The following is a 19,574-nucleotide window of genomic DNA, read 5'->3' on the forward strand; positions in this document are numbered from 1 at the left end:
TCGCTTCGGTAACACTGACACTGTCTCCAATGGGGACCAGACAACCAATATTAATCAACGTCGTCTCTATGACCAACAATTCCGCAAGTTGAATTTTGTTCTTCGTTATATAAATTCTTTTATGTGTAAGTCGCTCAGAAGCCACATCGATTAACTCCATAAATTAAAACAGTAAAGAATTCATCGTTTTACGAATATCGTTCGTTGAAAAGCTTGAGATTTAGGATTATCTATGCTACCGGTTTGCTAAGCGTTTTTTAGCAAGTAGACTGAGTACTTTTTATGCATTTGCGGAGGTTTATTAATGGCACAGAAATTTAGATACAGAATTATGTACAAGATATGAAAAGATATATCAAATATCCAAAGGGTAAAATACGTTTTTATTTGGAATTCATTTCTTTGTGTTTGCACGATAAAGAGATAAATTCGAGTAAAAATTCGCAGTCTAACGATAAATAATCTTCTGAATGTGTTACGGATTATAGATAGCTTTTGTGATTATACATATCGTAGCATGGCGTAAGATGCGTGTTACAAGAAATATTTTGAAATTTTATTACCATGCAACGAGCAGTTTCATTAGCGTTACGATTATCGTGATTGCGTGAGTAAAATTTGAAACGAATATGAAAATATCCATGAAAAATTACCAAAATACTATTAAAATATAATAGAATATTTCAACAGTCAATTATTCATCGTATTGTTAAACCGGAATATTCAATAAGACAATGTTTAATGAATTATAATTAAGGAAATACTCGAACATTCTCGTGAGATCGTGTAAACAATTTATTTCCTAACAAGTTAATCATATAACCAACACGATAATTTTAATCGATAATTTTAATTAAAATTAATCAATAATATCAGTAAATTGTCAAGTTACAAGATGTAGATCAGAGGTCAGTTTTTTATAATTTTATGATTCTTTGTCGAAGAAGATGATCATGTAATTTATAAATTATAATTTATTACGTGAAAATTGACTTATAAAATTTCATTTATTTTATTACAATACTTGTTAATTGTACACAAGGATACTTGTAACTTGTAATCTGTAACTAATACAATTTCATTAATAATATTAATCTCGTTATGCGCGACAAGGCTCAGGTAATGCAATTTGCAATTTATAAAAAGTGCTACCTGATAAATTTAACGTAAGAAGTCGACTGAATAATTAGCTGCGTGATGGTTTAAATTAATAGCCATGGGTGCAGCGGCTACGTGACGAGCTGTATCAATCTCCAGTTTAATTTCTTCGCAGTGGATGGATAATCGCGCACTGAATGAACACTATGAATGAGGTGTTTCCAGACGTTGAAAACAACGCTCATTTTATCGTTTGCTCTAATCGATCTCTCCCATCAAACATCGAGGAAACAATACATCACGTTAGAGGCATCCCTATAAGGATGACATCTGCATTATCATGACGTGTGCCATCGTGAATCTTGCATCTTGCCATCGATGCATTAAAACTCAGTACACTGAATTCCACTGTTATTTCGCAACACTCTTTTCGCAATGAGCCGCGATACACATCGTGAACAAACTATCAAGGAGTTGCTAATGCGATGTACCACACCAGCATAAATCACGGAAATAAAGAAATCTCTTGTTTGCTGATACAAATGGATCCCGATCCACGTTTAGACTTATTTTTTAATCGAAAATACAAAAATATATAAAATGCACATAACGTAGAAAGATATGCGAAACATCTAAAATAGAATACTAAAAAGATTTTTTTTTTTACTTCTTCTTCGTCTATCGAACTACGATCGATCCGCTCATCAATATTTGTAGCATCTGGCAGGTAGTATTTCCGTCTAAATTCTACATTTTTAATTATACGAATAAAAATATGAATTTGCATAAATTTCCGCGGTCCATTCATTATTCTCGTTATCAGTCACCTACACTGATTCGCGAAAATATTCGAATATTTATCACAGAAATCTTCTCTCTCTATATATATTGTAACATGTGATTAATATTAATAATTTTGTTAGTAAAATGTGAAACCAGTCTGAAAATGTATACAGAAGTTATCAGACGTTTATTGTGAAAGTATACAATACGAACAGCTATATTGAACGTATAGCAACTTGCCAAATTATTTATGCACTTACCTCGGACGATTTTTTATGAATATAGGTATTACGTGTGTTTATCAATGCAATCATGATCATTGTACCTCGTTACAATAATGTAAAAAATGTTTCGTATGTAATGCATCGAAAGAAAGTTTTCATGAATGTTCGAATATTTTCGTTAGCCTAAGTATGTATCTTGTTCATATCAAAATAATTTGCTCCAGATACGTCTTATTTACGCTAGAACATCAAAGCTTAATTATAATAGATATCCGAGATAAGAGTCCAGTTAGAAGCTGAAGAAGTGATACGCTTCTCAAATATTTAGATATTGTGATTATCTCCAAGTTATTCGAAACAATCATTTTTCAAACAGCACTGAATCCGGAGTGGCTACGATATTCGTCGAACACATCTTACTCAGCTTAATTGTTATCAGACAGTTTCACGATAGATGACGTTCACGGTCCAGGCAAATTCTGATTGGAGAATAAATAATATGCGATCGGCCGTATAAAACCTGACACGTCTATTCCGCGTAGCTCACTCCGTATCAGACGTTCACGGAGGCAGAGTGCAGTGATTATCGTTTCGTGTACGCGCCTTAAATCATTTGCTTCAATCTCTCGCAGGTTAGTGTCCGACGATAACCTACATTTTTCGTGGTTTCTTGTTTCGTTACGTTCTATCGTGTTGTATTTTGGTAAAGTAACGCGCCAGATTCATCAGTGCAAGGTATTATAAAAAAATTTACGAAAAGCGAGTGAAACTAGTGAAACAGGTACGAGCGAAAGCAAATCGTGTTTGCTTTTTTTACGACTCGTGTGCTCTTCGAGTTTGTTCGATTCACACCACTCTCGAGTTTCTTATTCCGATTGCGTAGAATATCTGGCATGTAAACTACACAGTGCACGATACAGTGGAAAATCAACCAATGACATTAAACGGCGAAGAATAAAAAATTTGGCAAAACTACCGAAGGTTCAGATAATGTCAAAGTAATATGATGACTTTTGTGAGCGAATGGAGGGAATAAAAACAACTCGAACCTGTTCAATGGAATTTTAAAACGAAAAGAATTTGTTTCCGCTCTAATTGCGTGATTAATGTTTATGTATCACAGTCTGTCGACAGCTTCATCAAACCGAAACTAGTAAATAAATCATTAAAATATATTAATATATTTAACGATCATAAGTGAGATCATAAGCGATCATAAGTTTTCTTAATTTTCTTAATTTGGAGCTGCGTTGAGTCATCGCTAGAATAAGAGATCGTTTTATATTTATATACGTACAGTTCCGTGAATAATTACAGACTCAAATACATTCTCAATTCAATCTTTCCAATTCAATATTTTCAAGAAATCATTGATCACGCTTGGATATGTTAAATGAAATTGGTTTTGTAAAGAACAAATTGTACGCTATAGGATATCAGGAGATGTTGTATATATATATAGGAGTGTTGTAAATAATAACAGACTCAAATACATTTTCTGCGTTATGTATGTATATGTTCGAACTAGAAAAAAAGTAAGAACCGGATTTCTAAAAGAGGAACGTCATAATCGCTTGCCCTCGATTTCTTCGTTCCTCTCCGCGAGAATAATCAACCGTGCGATTCATACTAAGTGCCCTCGCGTGATCTAAAAAGCGTTCGATAACCTCGAATAGTGGCACAGTTATTTTCAATCCTTTTCAGTTAATCGATATCAAAACGAAATTTTATCGATATGTGCAATGAATTATGTACTTTTCCAAACGTTCTCTCTTATCTTGCACTTTAACTTTCGCACCAGCACATTCCACGTGATCGTTGAAACTTTGGTTAAATACACTTAGTTAAAATCCTCTGTATCCATGGCCATTAAAAAGTTCCGTGTACACTATTTGACTTCTAATTTAAATCTCTCGAAACGTTCGCGAACTTGCTGGTACTAAAGTTTCTCGTCCTTCGAGAATGTTGATCGTGGCCAAAGATACAAAAAGAAAAAAATGGTGAAAAGAGAAGAAATGAAAAAAAGGAACGCATTCTTTTGTTCGCGTTCCAGAGAGACCGGTCGTAAATTTCCTTAAAATACCACGATTCGATCGCGTTCGATGGAACCTTCGACAGTGAAACGTGCTGCATCGCGCGGAAACCGCCGAAAGGGGAAAGCAGGAGGCGGGATGAAAAGGAGACGCCTCGTTCCATTACGTTTCTAATTGAAACAGCGATCTCGAACGCGAGAAACGATCCCTGTGAATATCGAGGCTCGAAGAGGAAATCGTCGAGTCGAAAGGGAGTACGAATCGAAGAAGGAAAGGCGAATGTAGATATATATGTAGGTATTTATATGTATATAAAGAGAGAAAAAGCAGATGAGAAGGATAAAAAGAGTGGAAAGGAGATAGGGACGAAACGAAAACGAAAGGAAACCGCGATATCGTAAATCTGGCCCTGAACAATAAGTTACTACAAGGGATCGTTTCCGTGTTTCTTGACGCTCCACCAAGAACAATGATTCGCCGATGAAATTCTGCAATTCCTATTCCAATTTCAGAAATGGCCCACGAGACACTGACATGGCTGAACACCGATTTCACCGAGAGGGTCCTACGATTCGCCGAGCTCGACAGTACCATCCATGTGACCGATATAATTTCGAAACCTGCGACTGCCGTAGGTGACAACTACGCTAGTGATCTAGTAAGAGTGGTGGCGGAGTTCACGCGAAAAGAGGGCAAAACTAAGGTCAAAGAAAAAAAGTCGCTTTTGTTCAAGTTCGAGCCGATAGCCGAGGGACCAAGGAAAGAAATGGTAAACACTTACAAATGAAAACTTTTCAAAGATACTTTCCTAAGTAACCGAACAATAAGCTTTCTAATCTAACAAACTATCTTTATTACGATCTTTTAACTAGTAAAAATGGTAGAATGTGTGTGGAAAGGTTGTACTTATAAAGAATGTGGATAGGCGACTTCAGATCTTATATTATCTCACGACAGATATTTCTGAACGTTTTCTAAGATCATGGACATACAAATCTTCGACTTTGAAATCTTCATGATGACAAATACACTGCGAAAGATGAACAAATTGTTAGACAGTCGTTTAAGTGCACATACTTATTACATAAAAATGGAACGACCGATGTGTTTGATACTGGAGGATCTGGCTCCACTAGGATTTCGTATGGCCAATCGTCAACTTGGTCTCGATATGGATCACTGTATACTGGCTATTCAAGGATTGGCGAGATTTCATGCTGCGTCGGTCGCCTTATGCGAGAAGGTAATGATTATGACGAACGATAAATTTCAATTTATAAATCGTAATTAAGCTACGGATGTTTATGCATGTTAGTATCTTGTTTTTGAATACGATTAAAAGAATATGCTATTGGCAGAAAATTGTATCCCATAGATACGTGAAGATCCGCAATCTGATCATCATATTTACTATTAATCTTTTCAGTGCTCACTAAAGTAACATAGTTAGAGGACTATGATTTGTATATGTACCCCTATGTTTCATGTATATTTAAATTTGTCTTATTGTTCTTATGTTAATCTTTAAATCACTTCTGACTCCTATATGAAATAATTCTTCGAACCAAGACTACTTAAGGTTACATCACAGTGTGAAAAGTACTTCTCTTATAATTTGATTTTCAATTACACATTTAGCACACCAAACAGGTCATTGTCCTTATACATTTCTCTTCGTTTGGCTTAATAATAAAATTTGTATAAAATATCTCTCCATTAGGCTCAGATACCAACAAGTTAAAAATGTAATTTTTATCAGCTGCAGTATCGACTAAACAGTAAAATGGTTAAGCAAATTAATTTTTCTTAATACTAATTAATATTAATATTTAAGAAAATAGCAATTAAGAGAAACTATGTCAAATACTTCGATAATCTGTGCTTTCGTAGGAACCAAAACAAAAAGAATTATATTGGAAAGGAATGTTCAATGAAGCAAATACAAAGGACATAGTGCAGTTCTTTAAAATGTCGTGCATCTCTCTTGCACGTGCAATGGAAAGCTGGCCACAAAATGGAAAAAGGTGAAACTAATAAAAACACGTAATTATTATACTATTGGAAATTAATCGATGAAGACGTGTCGAAAGTTCCTGATGTCTCCAGGTACGCGGAGAAAGTTAAAAACTTCTCTGAAAAAGTGTATATAAAGGGCTTGGAGTCAATGAGACGTAAGGACGATGAGTTCAACGTCATTAACCACGGTGACGCATGGACGAACAACATGATGTTCCGATACGACAAAAACGACAAACCTATCGATCACATCTTCGTAAGTAATTACACATACTTTTAACACATTTTTTTAAACGTATTATCGTCATTTCACGTTATGCACTATGTATTCGGTTATTCGACTCAACGATTCAATTCAATACAGTGAAATTACTAAACGTTATTAACACTTTCCATTGCATAATAATCGTGTTGCATAACGTACTACGTTTAATTAATTCGACAACACGGTATTACTAAACATTTAGTTTAACGCGAAAGTCCGAGAAGCAGCGAATCGAAAGATCCTGATTTCACGTTGGTGGAAGACGCTGCATTATGAATAATGCAATAAATCCGATTCGATCGCGTTTAGGTACATTCCCCACCTGTCCCGTGGAGACGAGGGCCTACGGGCACAAACTCTCGACTACGATGATTTCCTAAACACGAACCCTCGCATGCTTCTTTCGTTCCTCGTCGCGTTGCACAGATTTCATTTCCAATTCAATTCGTACCGGCTCACATCGATCGAAATTCGATCGACATTGCAGGTGGATTTCCAAATCTCTGTCTACACTTCACCGGCAATCGACCTGCTCTACTTCCTCAACACTAGCATCAACGAGGAAATTTCCAACAACGGTACCGATTCTCTAGTCGAAGAGTACCAGCGAACTTTGGTTGCCACCATGAAGAAAATCGGTTGCAAAACGCAACCGCCTACCTTGAAGGAAATAAAAAAGTACATGAGCGACCGACTCGTATACGGGATGATATCATCGATGAACACGTTGCCGTTCGCTTTGGTTGATAAAAAGGATGCGCAGAGTCTGGACAGCTTGCTGGAAAATATGGAAAATTATCAACATCCTGGGTACAATAATCCGCTGTTCCAAAGGATATTGTTGAAACGATTAGAGAAATTCGAAGCAGCAGGCTTATTAGACTAATATATAAAGCATAAACTAGGACTTTGATTATGGACAACTACGACAGAGTTAGCCATTTTCGGTGAAATATTTTTTACAAATGTTTTCTACCATAGGAATTTTTTTAATATGGAAGTATTTGAGTATATTAAAAGTATCTCTTTTAGTTTTTTATTGGTTTCATATTTCGCAAATGTTTTAATTAGAATTATGCATTATGTCTGTTTAAATTTGATAATTACTCGTACGTACGTGCGTATACGTTGTGCGCTGTTGATGGGAGCAATGAGAGAAGAAAGGGAGAAAGTACAGACGAGCTTTAAACTGAAAAACATTTCATTAATTTTCTAATTAATTGTACGGTACGTGATATCTTTTATATAGCATGTCTTCTTGATTTTTACTCTGCATCAGGTTCTCGTTGCTGCCATTACGCATCAACTTAGTCGTCAAAATTCTCCGTTATTTTCGTTCGACGGTACTAGGCCGCAGAAGGTTGGACAGAAAAGGGTTAGCTAACTGCATATTGTATTTGGGTATTACGTTCTTGGTTGTGGAATCGTGGTTTGTTGTAAATTATAGTCATTCCGACGCTGCAACGAGCTTACAATGACACTTGTTTGTCATTATTTAGTCGAATTTCAACATTATCGTTACAAGGCTCATGAAACCAAAGTTCAACGTCTTTCGTAGGCAACGTAAGATAAGATTGGTCGGTTTAACGACCAGTAATTCAATTTACAAAATATTTGTTAGTCCATCAGTCGATAGTACAAATTCAGCAATACAGTATCATAAGTTTCGTCGAGTGTAATATAATTAACATGGTATTAAACTAGATGTTAAATACTTCAGACTCGTACAATCGATAGCGAAAACTAGGACAAAACGATTATTTTTGTTATTCGTGTTGTCTAATTGTCAACGTAGCAAATAATGAATTACTTTATACTTTGTATATTACCAACACTGACATTGTTTCCCTTTGAGTACGACAAAAACAAAAAAGAAGAAAATAAGAAATAAAATAAATGAGTAGTATCCACCTTGCTCAATCATCGTTATATTTTATTTGTTTCAAAAGAAAGAAAGAAGGAAAAAAGAAAAAAGAAACAAGAAAACGAATGGAAAGGAAGAAAGCAATAACTTTGCCCCGATTTAATATATGAGATAAGTCTTAAATGAACTTTGTCCCTTTTTTCATTCTCCTTTGTATTATTCACGCTGTCATTGAAACAGTCATTGTGTCACACGCGTAAATCTTCCCTTGGCTACAGCGGGGAAAGATTTAGGAGCGAATTGCACTTTCGCGACGTGCAAACGAAACGTGTCGTGGTGTTTTGAATAAATGTCCGTGTCACGTTTCCTCGCGTATACCGTATGACCGTTTCGGTGCGGACAAAGGGAAGCCTGGACGATGAAATTGCTGTTGAACATGCGTTGCACACCGCGCATACCTATTTTATGGATTAATTGCACTTTCAGAGCGGTGCCGCGGGACTGACGGGCAAATCTACGGACGAACACGGGAACGGAAACTCGGATGAAAAAAATACGCGGTACATTTTCGTGGTATGAGGAAAATCGTTTCCAATTTTCCCTGAAATTCTTCCGTCTAACACGATAAAGCTTCCTGTTTCATACGTACGAAAGATTAGTCGGTTTACGCTTGACAAAACGCGCCATGATCACTCCTGATGTCCATTTGGTTGTGAAAAATTTAAATAAACAAGAATGAAACCGTGTGCACGTCAGATAGAAAGATATAATAGATAGACCGCGGATTTTTAAGCAAATTTATATCGAATAGAACTTAGATATATTCGTTTTAATTATTAACAACTGAATATTTTATATATTTTCGTCACATGCGGCACAATCCGTGCGCATATTATATGCACGTGGAATAATAATAATTAAAAAAAAAAAAATATTCGAAATAACGCACTTGTTATAACATTTCCAGGATGACGTTCTCTATCTGGATTTCATTTTTTAACACAATGAAACGAATTTGCATAAGCGAAGGTTTAATAATCACGTTTGCAAATATTTTTCAGTCGGATACAAATCTAAAGAAAGAGAGACGAGATCGAACGAGCTGTGAGATCGATTCGAGCGCGATATCTATGTAAATTATTCTCGAAAAAATTATTTCCTCCATGACAACGTGAAAATAAACGTTTGATAGGAGCATATTAAAAACGACCGATCGGAATATTTGAAAGGCGTAATTAAACATCGGCGTGAAATAACAATGGAATATGAATAACAATTATGCGACGGCGACAAGATTCGAGTACAAAAATTGCAATCTATTACACGAAAATTATTCCTGCACTTGCTCTTTCTCTTTCTCGCTTTATCTCTCTCTCTCTCCTTCATCTTCCCATAATTTCAATATTTGTATCGCTGGAAAATTAACGGACAATTAAATTCGATACACGGTATCGTTGAAATGACACGCGTGCTCAGACTGTTATTCGGATGAAACACGTATATTGATTTCATGTACAGATACGCGATACACTTGCCAAAGCAGCTTGGTAACGAGCTGGATTCAAAGGATGATTTGTACAAATCACAGCCGTTTGTACGTCGCAATGGCAAATCACTTATTTCAAACGCGAACGTCTACTCTGAAGGAGAGAGCTGTTCGTAGAATTGTTCAACGAGCCAACCACACAATGATTCGGCAATTCCGTATCAAAGCAATTTCTCCGCTCGCTTCGCCAACCCGCCAGTACTTATGTAATAATAATTACTGAAAGTACTTTCTGGTTTCTTTGATACGGATCAGTTATTAATATCGATTCAGTTCTCGTCAATAGATAAATCCTTTAAACCCCAAGTTTCATACCAATAGCAGTCGTCTCTCGCTCTCTCTCTCTCTCTCTCTCTTTCCTTTATCTTCGACCGAGATTCACGGAGAGATTATCGGAAAGCAGAACGGTCGAACCTCGTGAATTCTCTGGCCGATTTCGATGATTTATCTGCCCGGGGTCATCGACCTCTTTGCGTTGATCGAGTGCGGTCAGAGATATTACTGCGGACCGTGTGAAAACGCATAGATTCCGTGAACACCGCGGCAGGCATCATGGAGAACGCGATTAACTCTGAAAGCTAATTAATATCTTCGAAGCCCGGGACACGCGTTTCGCCTTTCAATTAAATCGAACTTGTGTGTTTGTCCGTGAGCATATTTATGCATGCGCGTGTACGTGACGCGAAACAAACGATCAAATTAATCACCAGGCGATTGCTATCTCCGATACCTACACCGAGATGAACTGCCATTAATCGGATCTTGCGTACCCGGCGCCACGAATCCCAATCTCTTCTTCTTCGTAACACAAAGCTGTTTCGTTAGCCGAGTATTATGAAAATGAACGAAAGAAATTTCCAATATTATCAACGACTATCCGTGTCGTACTATCCACTGCTAAGATCTTGCGTACAATTTTACCATTATCACCGTGCCACGCAAATGCAATTCACTCGCTTTTCGGATGTTTTATCTGATAACTATATTTCCGTTTCATTTCATTTCAACTACTTTATCTACATATGACGAATATAAATATGAATTATCTATGATAGAACATGAATAATTTCCAAATAAATCAAGATACATGTGTTTTATCTCCGTACGTTTCGTTTCTTTCCGTTTTCTTTTTCCGTATTTACCGTTATCTGAGAAACTGCTTAGTTTCAATGAAATAGAATAGAAACAGTGGCAGGGTAAAATTCCAAGAAAGAACGTCAAGATATCTCCATTATCTCATTTCCACAGATTCCGAGCGTTTCGTAAAATTTCCATCTCTGACGAACGGGCAGATATTTTTTCCTTCCGAGCCGAGGGTTAATTAACAGTGAGCTTTCATTTTCAGAGATGAAATTGGTCGGGAAGACAAATTTTCCACGCAGGATGCCTATCGCGGTTAATTTTGTGTTCGAGTATCTCAGCAACAGCAGTGGAATCATTTCTACGGAGACAAATATCGTCGGCAACAATCGATGGAAAGCTTTGAAGACGAGTTGCTGCTTCCTACAGGCCGCGGCGATATCGACGAGACGGTAGACATATCGTCCAATAGAGTAAGTAATAGGCAATTTCGATAACAAATAAGTTGCTACGGTAATATCATTAGTCAATGTCCTTTCGCCTTGCTATGCATTGATAAAATGACACCCGCGACCGCGATCAGTCATGTCTCTCATCGCGGTTCTGCCTCGTAAAACCTGAAATCTCGCTGAGGAAATTTTATTAGCCGCTTTGCCATGAATTAATTTCCATCACAAATCACCGAACGATGAATTGATAGTCGAGCAATTCATAATACACCGCGGCACACGGTACTGCATTTTAATAATTTCTTTCTTTCTAATGTTTCTTCTCAAACATCGTTTGAACATTAAAAAACAAACAAACAAAAAAAAAAAAAAAGAAAAAAATATATAGAAAACGGGGATTCTATTCATATCGTATCGTAACTGCTTCCAGGAACTCCTCCAAGGGCAACATTTCTAGACGTTAAAAGGTACAAAAACTCAAATGTAAAATCACAAAAAAAACTTGCTTCTCTCGGGAAAGTTCATCGTTTAATCCTTCCGTTTGGAAAATCCGCGAGGACCAGTGAAGCAACAAATTACCAGAAAGCAAGAAAAAAGGAAAAAGCAGGTGTGTATGGAGGATAGAGATGAAATGGAAAGCGGGGAAGGGGAAGGGAATCGAAAATTACTGTCATTGCGACGAAATTGAAGCGCACACAGTGCTCGTCCAACAATTGCCACGTTTCGTTGTTTCGAAACGTCATATGTGTTTTGCCTTTGTCTCGAACAACTGATGCGGTATCACGTGTATAAAAGTAATATCTGCTGTGCGAGTACGTACTAGTCAAAGGAGTCTTGGCATTTGAGTTATAACGCCTCACGATGACGTTGCTGCGCGGTATAGAGAACGAGAGAAATATCTGGAAAGCAGACGAGGGATCCGCGTTTGTATATATTCCACGTTTGTATGCGCGCTTGTCAGGCACAGAGGGTTGATAAACGTTTCCCGGTACCACCCCTGCGTTTTCACTGGCATCTCGACGACCCCAGTCATCCTCCACGGTCACACTCACCCCGGTGTCGCCGTATTCATAAACTACTCAGACAACGTCTGAAACTTTGCACGCGGCGGACCAGCGATGCTCTGATACGGAATAATGGCGGCGGTATAGTAATGAAGATTGTACATGTTTACGCATACATCGCGTGGCGATAAGTCACCGACGCTGACTGTCCCCCGCGAATGATACGTTTTGTTGCTTCTGTTGGTTCGATTTTCGCTCTGCCAGCGCGGTCGCGTGCTATGCGAAAGTTCAGGATGTCGATGGCAAATTGTACTTCTAGACAAACGTACGTATATCGGTTGATAATGGAGTGAAATGGGAGCAAGCTAGAAAAATGCTATGCAAATATGGATAGAGAATTAGTAGAATAGTACAGAGACAAAATGGATATTTTGTTTGCCTCGCTCACCAGGCGATGTTATTAGTATAACGCAGGGATGGAAAGAAGCTTCCAAAGCACAGGAGAATGGGAAATATTCCACTCTCTAACATCACGCGATATTGTGTACAAGTTCGAGAATCGTAGTGGTATCCGAGTGATGAATTTGAAAATCATTTAACTTCATAATTAATTGAGTTACGAAGGAAGAAAAATAGAGTAGAAGGTAAGAGAAAATGGAGAAACTGGTATAAACAAGATGATAAAACCTCAAGTGAAGTCGTTTTCAGTTTGATGATGCTAGACGGGACGTTTTAACCAAGCAGGGTATAGCAGATGTGACCACTTCCAATCGAGGTAGGTCTAATCCATCACGACCAATCGAAGTTGCACTTCTTTCGCTTGTCTTGTTTCCAGCAAACGACGAACTACAAAACGCAGCAGTGAATCGATCTCAGCCAGCTCTCGTTCTCGATCAATTGCGAGAAGTTACGCGATTCAACGTTAAAAATAATTATTTATTTCTATCGTTTTCAATCTGTGGCCTAACAGGGGCCGGTTTACAACGATCCTCCATTGACCGATTCGATTATAATCAAGGGAAATCGACATCGTTACACAATCGTGCCATCGTCCGCGAAGCACTGATTTCGGGGGCGTTGTAGGATGGATGGTTGCGAACAGGATAGCCAACGGGGAATGGCACGAGGGACAGGGCAGAATAAATAAACGCCATAATTCACGTTCAACAGTTACGAACGGTTCAATTCGCAATTGGAACCGGTCCAACCGGCAGGATGTGATATAGACGAAGGCCTGGGCAAACCCATGAGGTGTGGCGGGGCAGAATTTAGAGAACCGACGAGAGAGGCAGAGAGGAAGAGACGGAGAGACGTACAAGGTATAAAGCTAGAGAGAAAGAGATATAGAGGAGTGGAATTACACGGCGAAGGGACAAACAGCTCGTCGCTTCTGTATACGACGACGAACATTCCCTGAAATTAATTTAAAAGGCAGTATTTTCTGCCGCAGGCTTTACACCTGCATAATCTCGTCCCACACTCGCCATTCCACGATCGTTCTTCATCCGACGGCCTCCACAACCCACCTAGTTGTTGGTTGAAAATAAGTGGATTACGTTAACTTGATAAAGCGAGGATCACGTTTTATCGGGTTAAAGAAAACCCTTCCCACCGACATTCTCTCTCCTCCTCGTTTCTCTCTCTCTCTCTCTCTCTCTCTTATTCTTCGTCTTCTCCGTTTCTACTGCTTTCTCTATTTTACATTTGCTTCTTTATCTCTGTCCATGTTCTTTTTTTCTCTCTAATCCTTTTTCTCCCCTCGTATCTTGCATTACGAACTAGTACGCATTTTTATTCCTTCGCCTCTCCGTTTTAGCCTAGTTTCGTGGTCGCATTTACGAACTTCCTTAGCAGATCCATACGTTTCCCGCCTTATCTAATTTGGCGTAAACGCGTTAGGTCTGTGTCTTCGAGCAAGTTGCGCGTATCCTGCACGCGTGTTACTAACTTTCAATCGAATTAAACAACGAAACGGAACCCTCATATTTCGCTCAAGTTGTTCTATTAATGTTTAATTGGACTGTTATCTCCAGTGGCCGCGCCACCACGTTCGTTCCGACACGGAATCTTCGCCTCCCGCGAGATTCACGCTACTTTCGTGATTAATTAATATTGTATATACTAATTACGACGGGATATACTGTAACATTTAATGTTTTGCCTCGGAGAATTTTGCCCAGAGAAATTCCTACATCCTCCAGGAACTACAGAACAATACGGTCTTCGAACCTCCGCTTGCTAACGACTGCGCTACGCTTCTCGAATTACCACACTCGCTCTATTCCGCGCTCGAGCATCCTGAATGTTTCTGCGAAATTCTCAAAGTTATAACGATTGAACTATCGTTTGTAGTCTTTTAACTCCGTTGTTCTCAAAGGTGGTTTTATTTCTTACATACGATATTGGTTTCTAGATACTACATCCTCTGCAGAAATTTCACTTTTTTCTAGCTACGAAATGTCAAATAATACGCAACAATTATCTGATTCCATTTTTCCAACTACGATATATCGGACAAGTAACAGATCCTCGATTGTTCAAATTATTAATACATGCGAAGTATATAACAATTATTTAACTTCAGCCGGTAGTAAATGCACGGGCCAATGTATGTATCCAGCAATTATTTAATTTATTATTTCGTTGCTGCACTATACCGAAAAATATCTCTGCATTTTCATAATCATGTAATTTAGTCGACTTGTTCGTTGATTTCTATAAATTCGTTACAGAGACGTATAGCCATGATGAATGTTCAAAATGAATGTTTGCTACGTCTTACTTTAAAATGAATTCAACAATTCTGCAAACTTAAACCCTAACTATTATCCACCAGCACCTACTCCTATTCCTATTCCTATGTGCCTACATAGTTATTCAACTCTCTCTCTGGAACAAAAGGGTTAAACGTACCACTAAAAACCCGGAATAGCATAAATTCTTCGTTAATCCCAATCTTCCCTTCGCCTGGCCGTTTATTATCTACGACGCGTCTGATGAATTCCATTCTCACGACAGTTTCGGTCACGATAAAGCGATAATCACTTGTTCCACGTAAGTCACACCTTTTTGCCAGCGGAGGCGTAACCGACTTAGCCACGAACTGCGCTGATGGAGTGCGCGTTACGTGCATCGGATGCGCGATGCAGTTTTCGCTGACAAAACGGGCAAACGAGATAGCGCGCGACACTACGGTGAAATTAAGCGTGCACGCTTTTTACACAGTGTGTTCGCGTGCGGCGGGCAAATTGAAATTGTTTTGCGCAGCTGGCAGAATGCTATAGGAGTTGCGACAGTGCGGGGACGCGAGCTTAACGCGAAGGAACGCTAAAGCGACGGTTAAACCGTGGTAAATTTTTCCGAAATGCGGCCGCAAACAACAATTCATTCGACCATGTAACAGTTACGGCGAACCACGGAATATGTTAATAAGGGAAAAATGAAGGGCTGGAATTAGAATCGGCGGAAATTTAAAACCGGTTACGTCACATTTCCCTTCCCTCCGAGCCGTTTTAATTATCCGCGTATTCGCTTCCCGCCACTGACTTATTCCCCGTAATTTGCCGGTTTTACACAATTAAACCGTCCGAGCTTTTGCGTGCTTCGAGCTTCCTTGTCGAGATAATGAATTCTGTAAAACTTGATAAATATTTGTTGGAGGTAATTCAAACGGCTAAACGGTCCGTCAACCGAGTAATCCCGCCGCGAGTTTCGCTCCCCTTCTTCCTTTCCAGTCGGTAAATTGTTCCTTCGGCAACGAGAAGGAAAAATAAGAGAAAAGCGAACGAGAGTTTGTTTCATTAAAGCGTTGAAAATTGTCGAGACGTTTTCTCGAAGAACACGAGGCGAAGGACCGATAGCTGGTGGAAATATAAAGCGATTCTTTCGGCAGCTACTGCCAAACTGTTATTCGTTTGACGTAATTTGACGCGGTTTTTTGCGCGAAGGTTCACATATTAACGCAATTATGCTCGTATCACAATGTTGATAAAGTCATTCTGCGTCGCTTGCTTTGTTCTTTGACATATAACGACGCTGCCGCGGATGAAAACGTTGAATACGTCGGAAAGATGGTGGAGAGTCAAACGTAACTTTGAGACGCATTTCTACTAATTGTTTTGCATAACTCGTATAGCTACATTTTGCTATGTAATTCTCTTTAGTATCGTCTATTTTTTAGAGTCACGATGTGGATTTGTATATATACAAGTACTTTTAAATCATGCTTATGGTACTGATGTAACGCTCATAAGTATATTTTAGTCGATTTCGATTAACAATACAAATTTTCGATGCATGGGGTTCATGAACGAGGCGACTAAAACTCATGTATCATATGGAACGTGAATTATTTATCTAACAATAATAATAACAATCTTATCGATAACATATTGAAATTAATTTGAGAGAACCTGCTCTACGTTATTCGTAGTTTGATAATAAACCGAGTGCCGAAGGTAATAAATTCTCTAAATAACAAAAATGTTGCATAACGTTCCACACTTACAGATGCCAACTTTTAAATTGCGTATTAACTTTCGAAGGTAAATTACGCTGTGTCATAATATGCCACGACAGCTTCAACAAGAAATAAAATCTCCCGTGCTCGGTTTCCCTCTGATATTCCCTACCTTTCTAACTAAATTACATTCTGTCAAAAATTAACTGTCCACGTACCTCTAGATGTACTTATGCATGTATTAGGTTGTCCGAAAAGTCTCTTTCGTTTCATAAGATGATAATAAATGAACAACAATTTCTGTTTTATATTATTTTATGATCCATTTCGTTATATTTCTATTATTACGTTCGTGCATAATTCAATAAACTAATATAAAACAAAAAACATTGTGCGTCTATTGTTTCCTTACAAAACGAAAGAAACTTTTCGGACAACCTAATACATAAAATTTCATAACATAAAATCACAGGAACTTATCTCTTAATAAATAATATCCTATGCAAACTTTAGTATCACTTTAATATACAGGCATCGTACGACATGAAAATTGAATTTGGAAAAAAGTGCGTTGAATTCGAACACTTTTTTCTCGTACACGCTTTATCCATAACGCCGAACATCGCTTTCACGTATAAACGTTATTTGCTAAAGCACCCTATAAATAAATACATAAGTTATCCATGACATAAATCCCTGATCCGATATCATTCTCATTTTCACCATTGTCGCAGACAATTGTACGCATCTCTATGCACTCCACGCGCGAAGTCTCGTGGAATTTATCGACGGCACTGGGTATAGCTTAAATGGCGCGTATAGGGGGATGAAATCTTGGAAGCAATAATATTCACATCCTGCTGGGGTCATCGTGTGCACAAGCAAAGGCACTTTTTCGTCGATAATCCTCCCACCAGGGCGACGCCGTGCTCCGTACCAGAACCGGTCTATCTATCCCGCGTGTCTGTAGGCTAGTTTATTATTCATTGAGCTTGCATCCCCAACGTGGATAAACGGCGCATTGTTTATGCATTAGCCTACACCCTGCCTCTGGCCATCTCTCGATCTGCCCACTCAGTAGATTCTCCCTTTTCTCACATTGCTGCCCATCAAACTTCCCTCGCTAATTGTGTCTACGTTTAACGCGTTACCGAGATACCACGTAATCTGTGATCTACCCTTATTACCTTTCCCTTAAACAATTCGTCAAATAAATTATGTTTCCCGAGATAATATCTTTGGAAATCTCTTTTCCTTAGGCCGTAATTTCAACTGAATAATCTGTGATCTATTAATCTTATTAACGTTTCTCTCTACCTGTTCATGAAAGCAATTAAATTGTCCTAAATTTTGAAGGTAATAGTTTCCTGAAATTTGTTCTTCAGTTTGATACTGTGATTTTAACAGTGGATCGTATATATCGAACATATTTCGAGAACAATCCTTTTTACAGCTTTGTACATTTTTCTTTTCGATTCGTTCGTTCCAGCTTATCAAAACTGTTTAGCTAATTGTAGCTGCGCTGTACGTATCACAGAGGTACAAAATAATTTGCGACTCTCATTAATATTTCCTGTGGCTAGTTAGCGAAACGGTGTGATGGAATATTTTTCAAAGCATGATTGCATCTTGATTTTTGATAATGGATGACGCATCAAGCACCTGTAAAGAATGATTCCTTTTTAAGCTTTGTATATACTTCTCCATGGTATTATTCTTTCCGGCTTATTCATGGTAAATGAAAGCTGGCTGGAAGAAAGAAGAAGACAAGTGTTTGGCGAATCATTCGTTAGAACTTCGAAATGATCCGGTATCCGACGTAGCGCTCTTAATGATGTTTCTTACAGCTCGTGCTAATATACTTCTTTCAAAGGAAAAATGTTATTTACGATGCATTCCGCGGAGGGATAATGAATGAAACCGGAGCGAAAATTGAATGGAAGAAAGTACCGGCGGTTTTTCTGTCATCGTTTGAATCGGACTTCGCGTAGATAAGAACCGAAGCGATTAATCACGAATTTCTGTCGCGGACAATCGGACTACGAAATACAGGCGGAACAAAAGGAACCAGACCGACTCGTATGAATAAAATAACCATTAATTCGAACCTGGTGCGCGGCAGCTAGTGATAAAATTCCGAGCGGTGAAGACGCGGCAGTAATTTCGAAGGGAATTTCTTCATTTCTCAACGAGAGAGCAACGTTTCCATCGTCCAGCCCGAAAACGGGATAAAGTTAACGAGTAGTCTAGCAACTTGAGCCGCTCGTGTACACTTCAATTTTCACGTGCACGAGTGTCGTCACCATGATGATACATTTTTCGCAGAAACTCGACCGATTTTGGTGATGAGACCGTTTTCAAAAAAAACGCACTTCAAGCTTATTAGACTCGCCGCGAGTATCTCGAAACTGTGGAAATTATTTTAGACGAAACATTGCGACTTGTAATTGGATGGAGTGGCTTCTTCCACCGGAAATTGGGGAATGATAAATTTTCTAAGCGAAAAAGTTTAGAATTTAGAATGTCGAAACGCTGGAAAAACTGAAATTCCGAATATTTTTGAAAAATTCGAAAATTCGCAACTGTAAAAAGATTTGAGAACTTAACGCTGGAATATTCGAATTTAAACATTTCGTTTTATTTCAATCGAATAATTCGCAAATTTCCCGTTAACCATTCCGCTTTCGAATTGTTCACAAAACGAGCAAAAAACCGAAAAATTTCTGCCACCGAGCGATGCAAGCTCAGCGAAA

At 38.3% G+C, this 19,574-nt stretch overlaps 2 protein-coding genes across 5 annotated transcripts in view; one reads left to right on the top strand and one right to left on the bottom strand.

Annotated features, from left to right (window-relative positions):
• The window catches only part of LOC139991479 (zwei Ig domain protein zig-8), a 174,994-nt gene that overhangs the window by 132,043 nt on the left and 23,377 nt on the right, over window positions 1-19,574 (bottom strand). The gene's annotated exons all lie outside the window — the stretch shown is intronic.
• On the top strand, window positions 2,579-9,029 carry LOC139991475 (uncharacterized). 3 transcript variants are annotated; one of them, XM_072011575.1, is made up of 6 exons: window positions 2,579-2,737; window positions 4,651-4,907; window positions 5,118-5,381; window positions 6,029-6,162; window positions 6,245-6,410; window positions 6,907-9,029. In XM_072011575.1, the coding sequence occupies exons 2-6, from the start codon at window positions 4,653-4,655 to the stop codon at window positions 7,303-7,305; spliced, it is 1,218 nt and encodes a 405-aa protein (XP_071867676.1). In that variant the 5' UTR covers window positions 2,579-2,737; window positions 4,651-4,652; the 3' UTR covers window positions 7,306-9,029. The 3 variants fall into 3 exon arrangements, with proteins under 3 accessions (XP_071867676.1, XP_071867677.1, XP_071867678.1); XM_072011576.1 differs by lacking the exon at window positions 2,579-2,737 and adding an exon at window positions 4,159-4,431; XM_072011577.1 differs by lacking the exon at window positions 2,579-2,737 and having other exon boundaries at window positions 4,771-4,907; window positions 5,096-5,381.

Source organism: Bombus fervidus, chromosome 10 (assembly GCF_041682495.2).
Source record: "Bombus fervidus isolate BK054 chromosome 10, iyBomFerv1, whole genome shotgun sequence".
Taxonomy (NCBI): domain Eukaryota; kingdom Metazoa; phylum Arthropoda; class Insecta; order Hymenoptera; family Apidae; genus Bombus; species Bombus fervidus.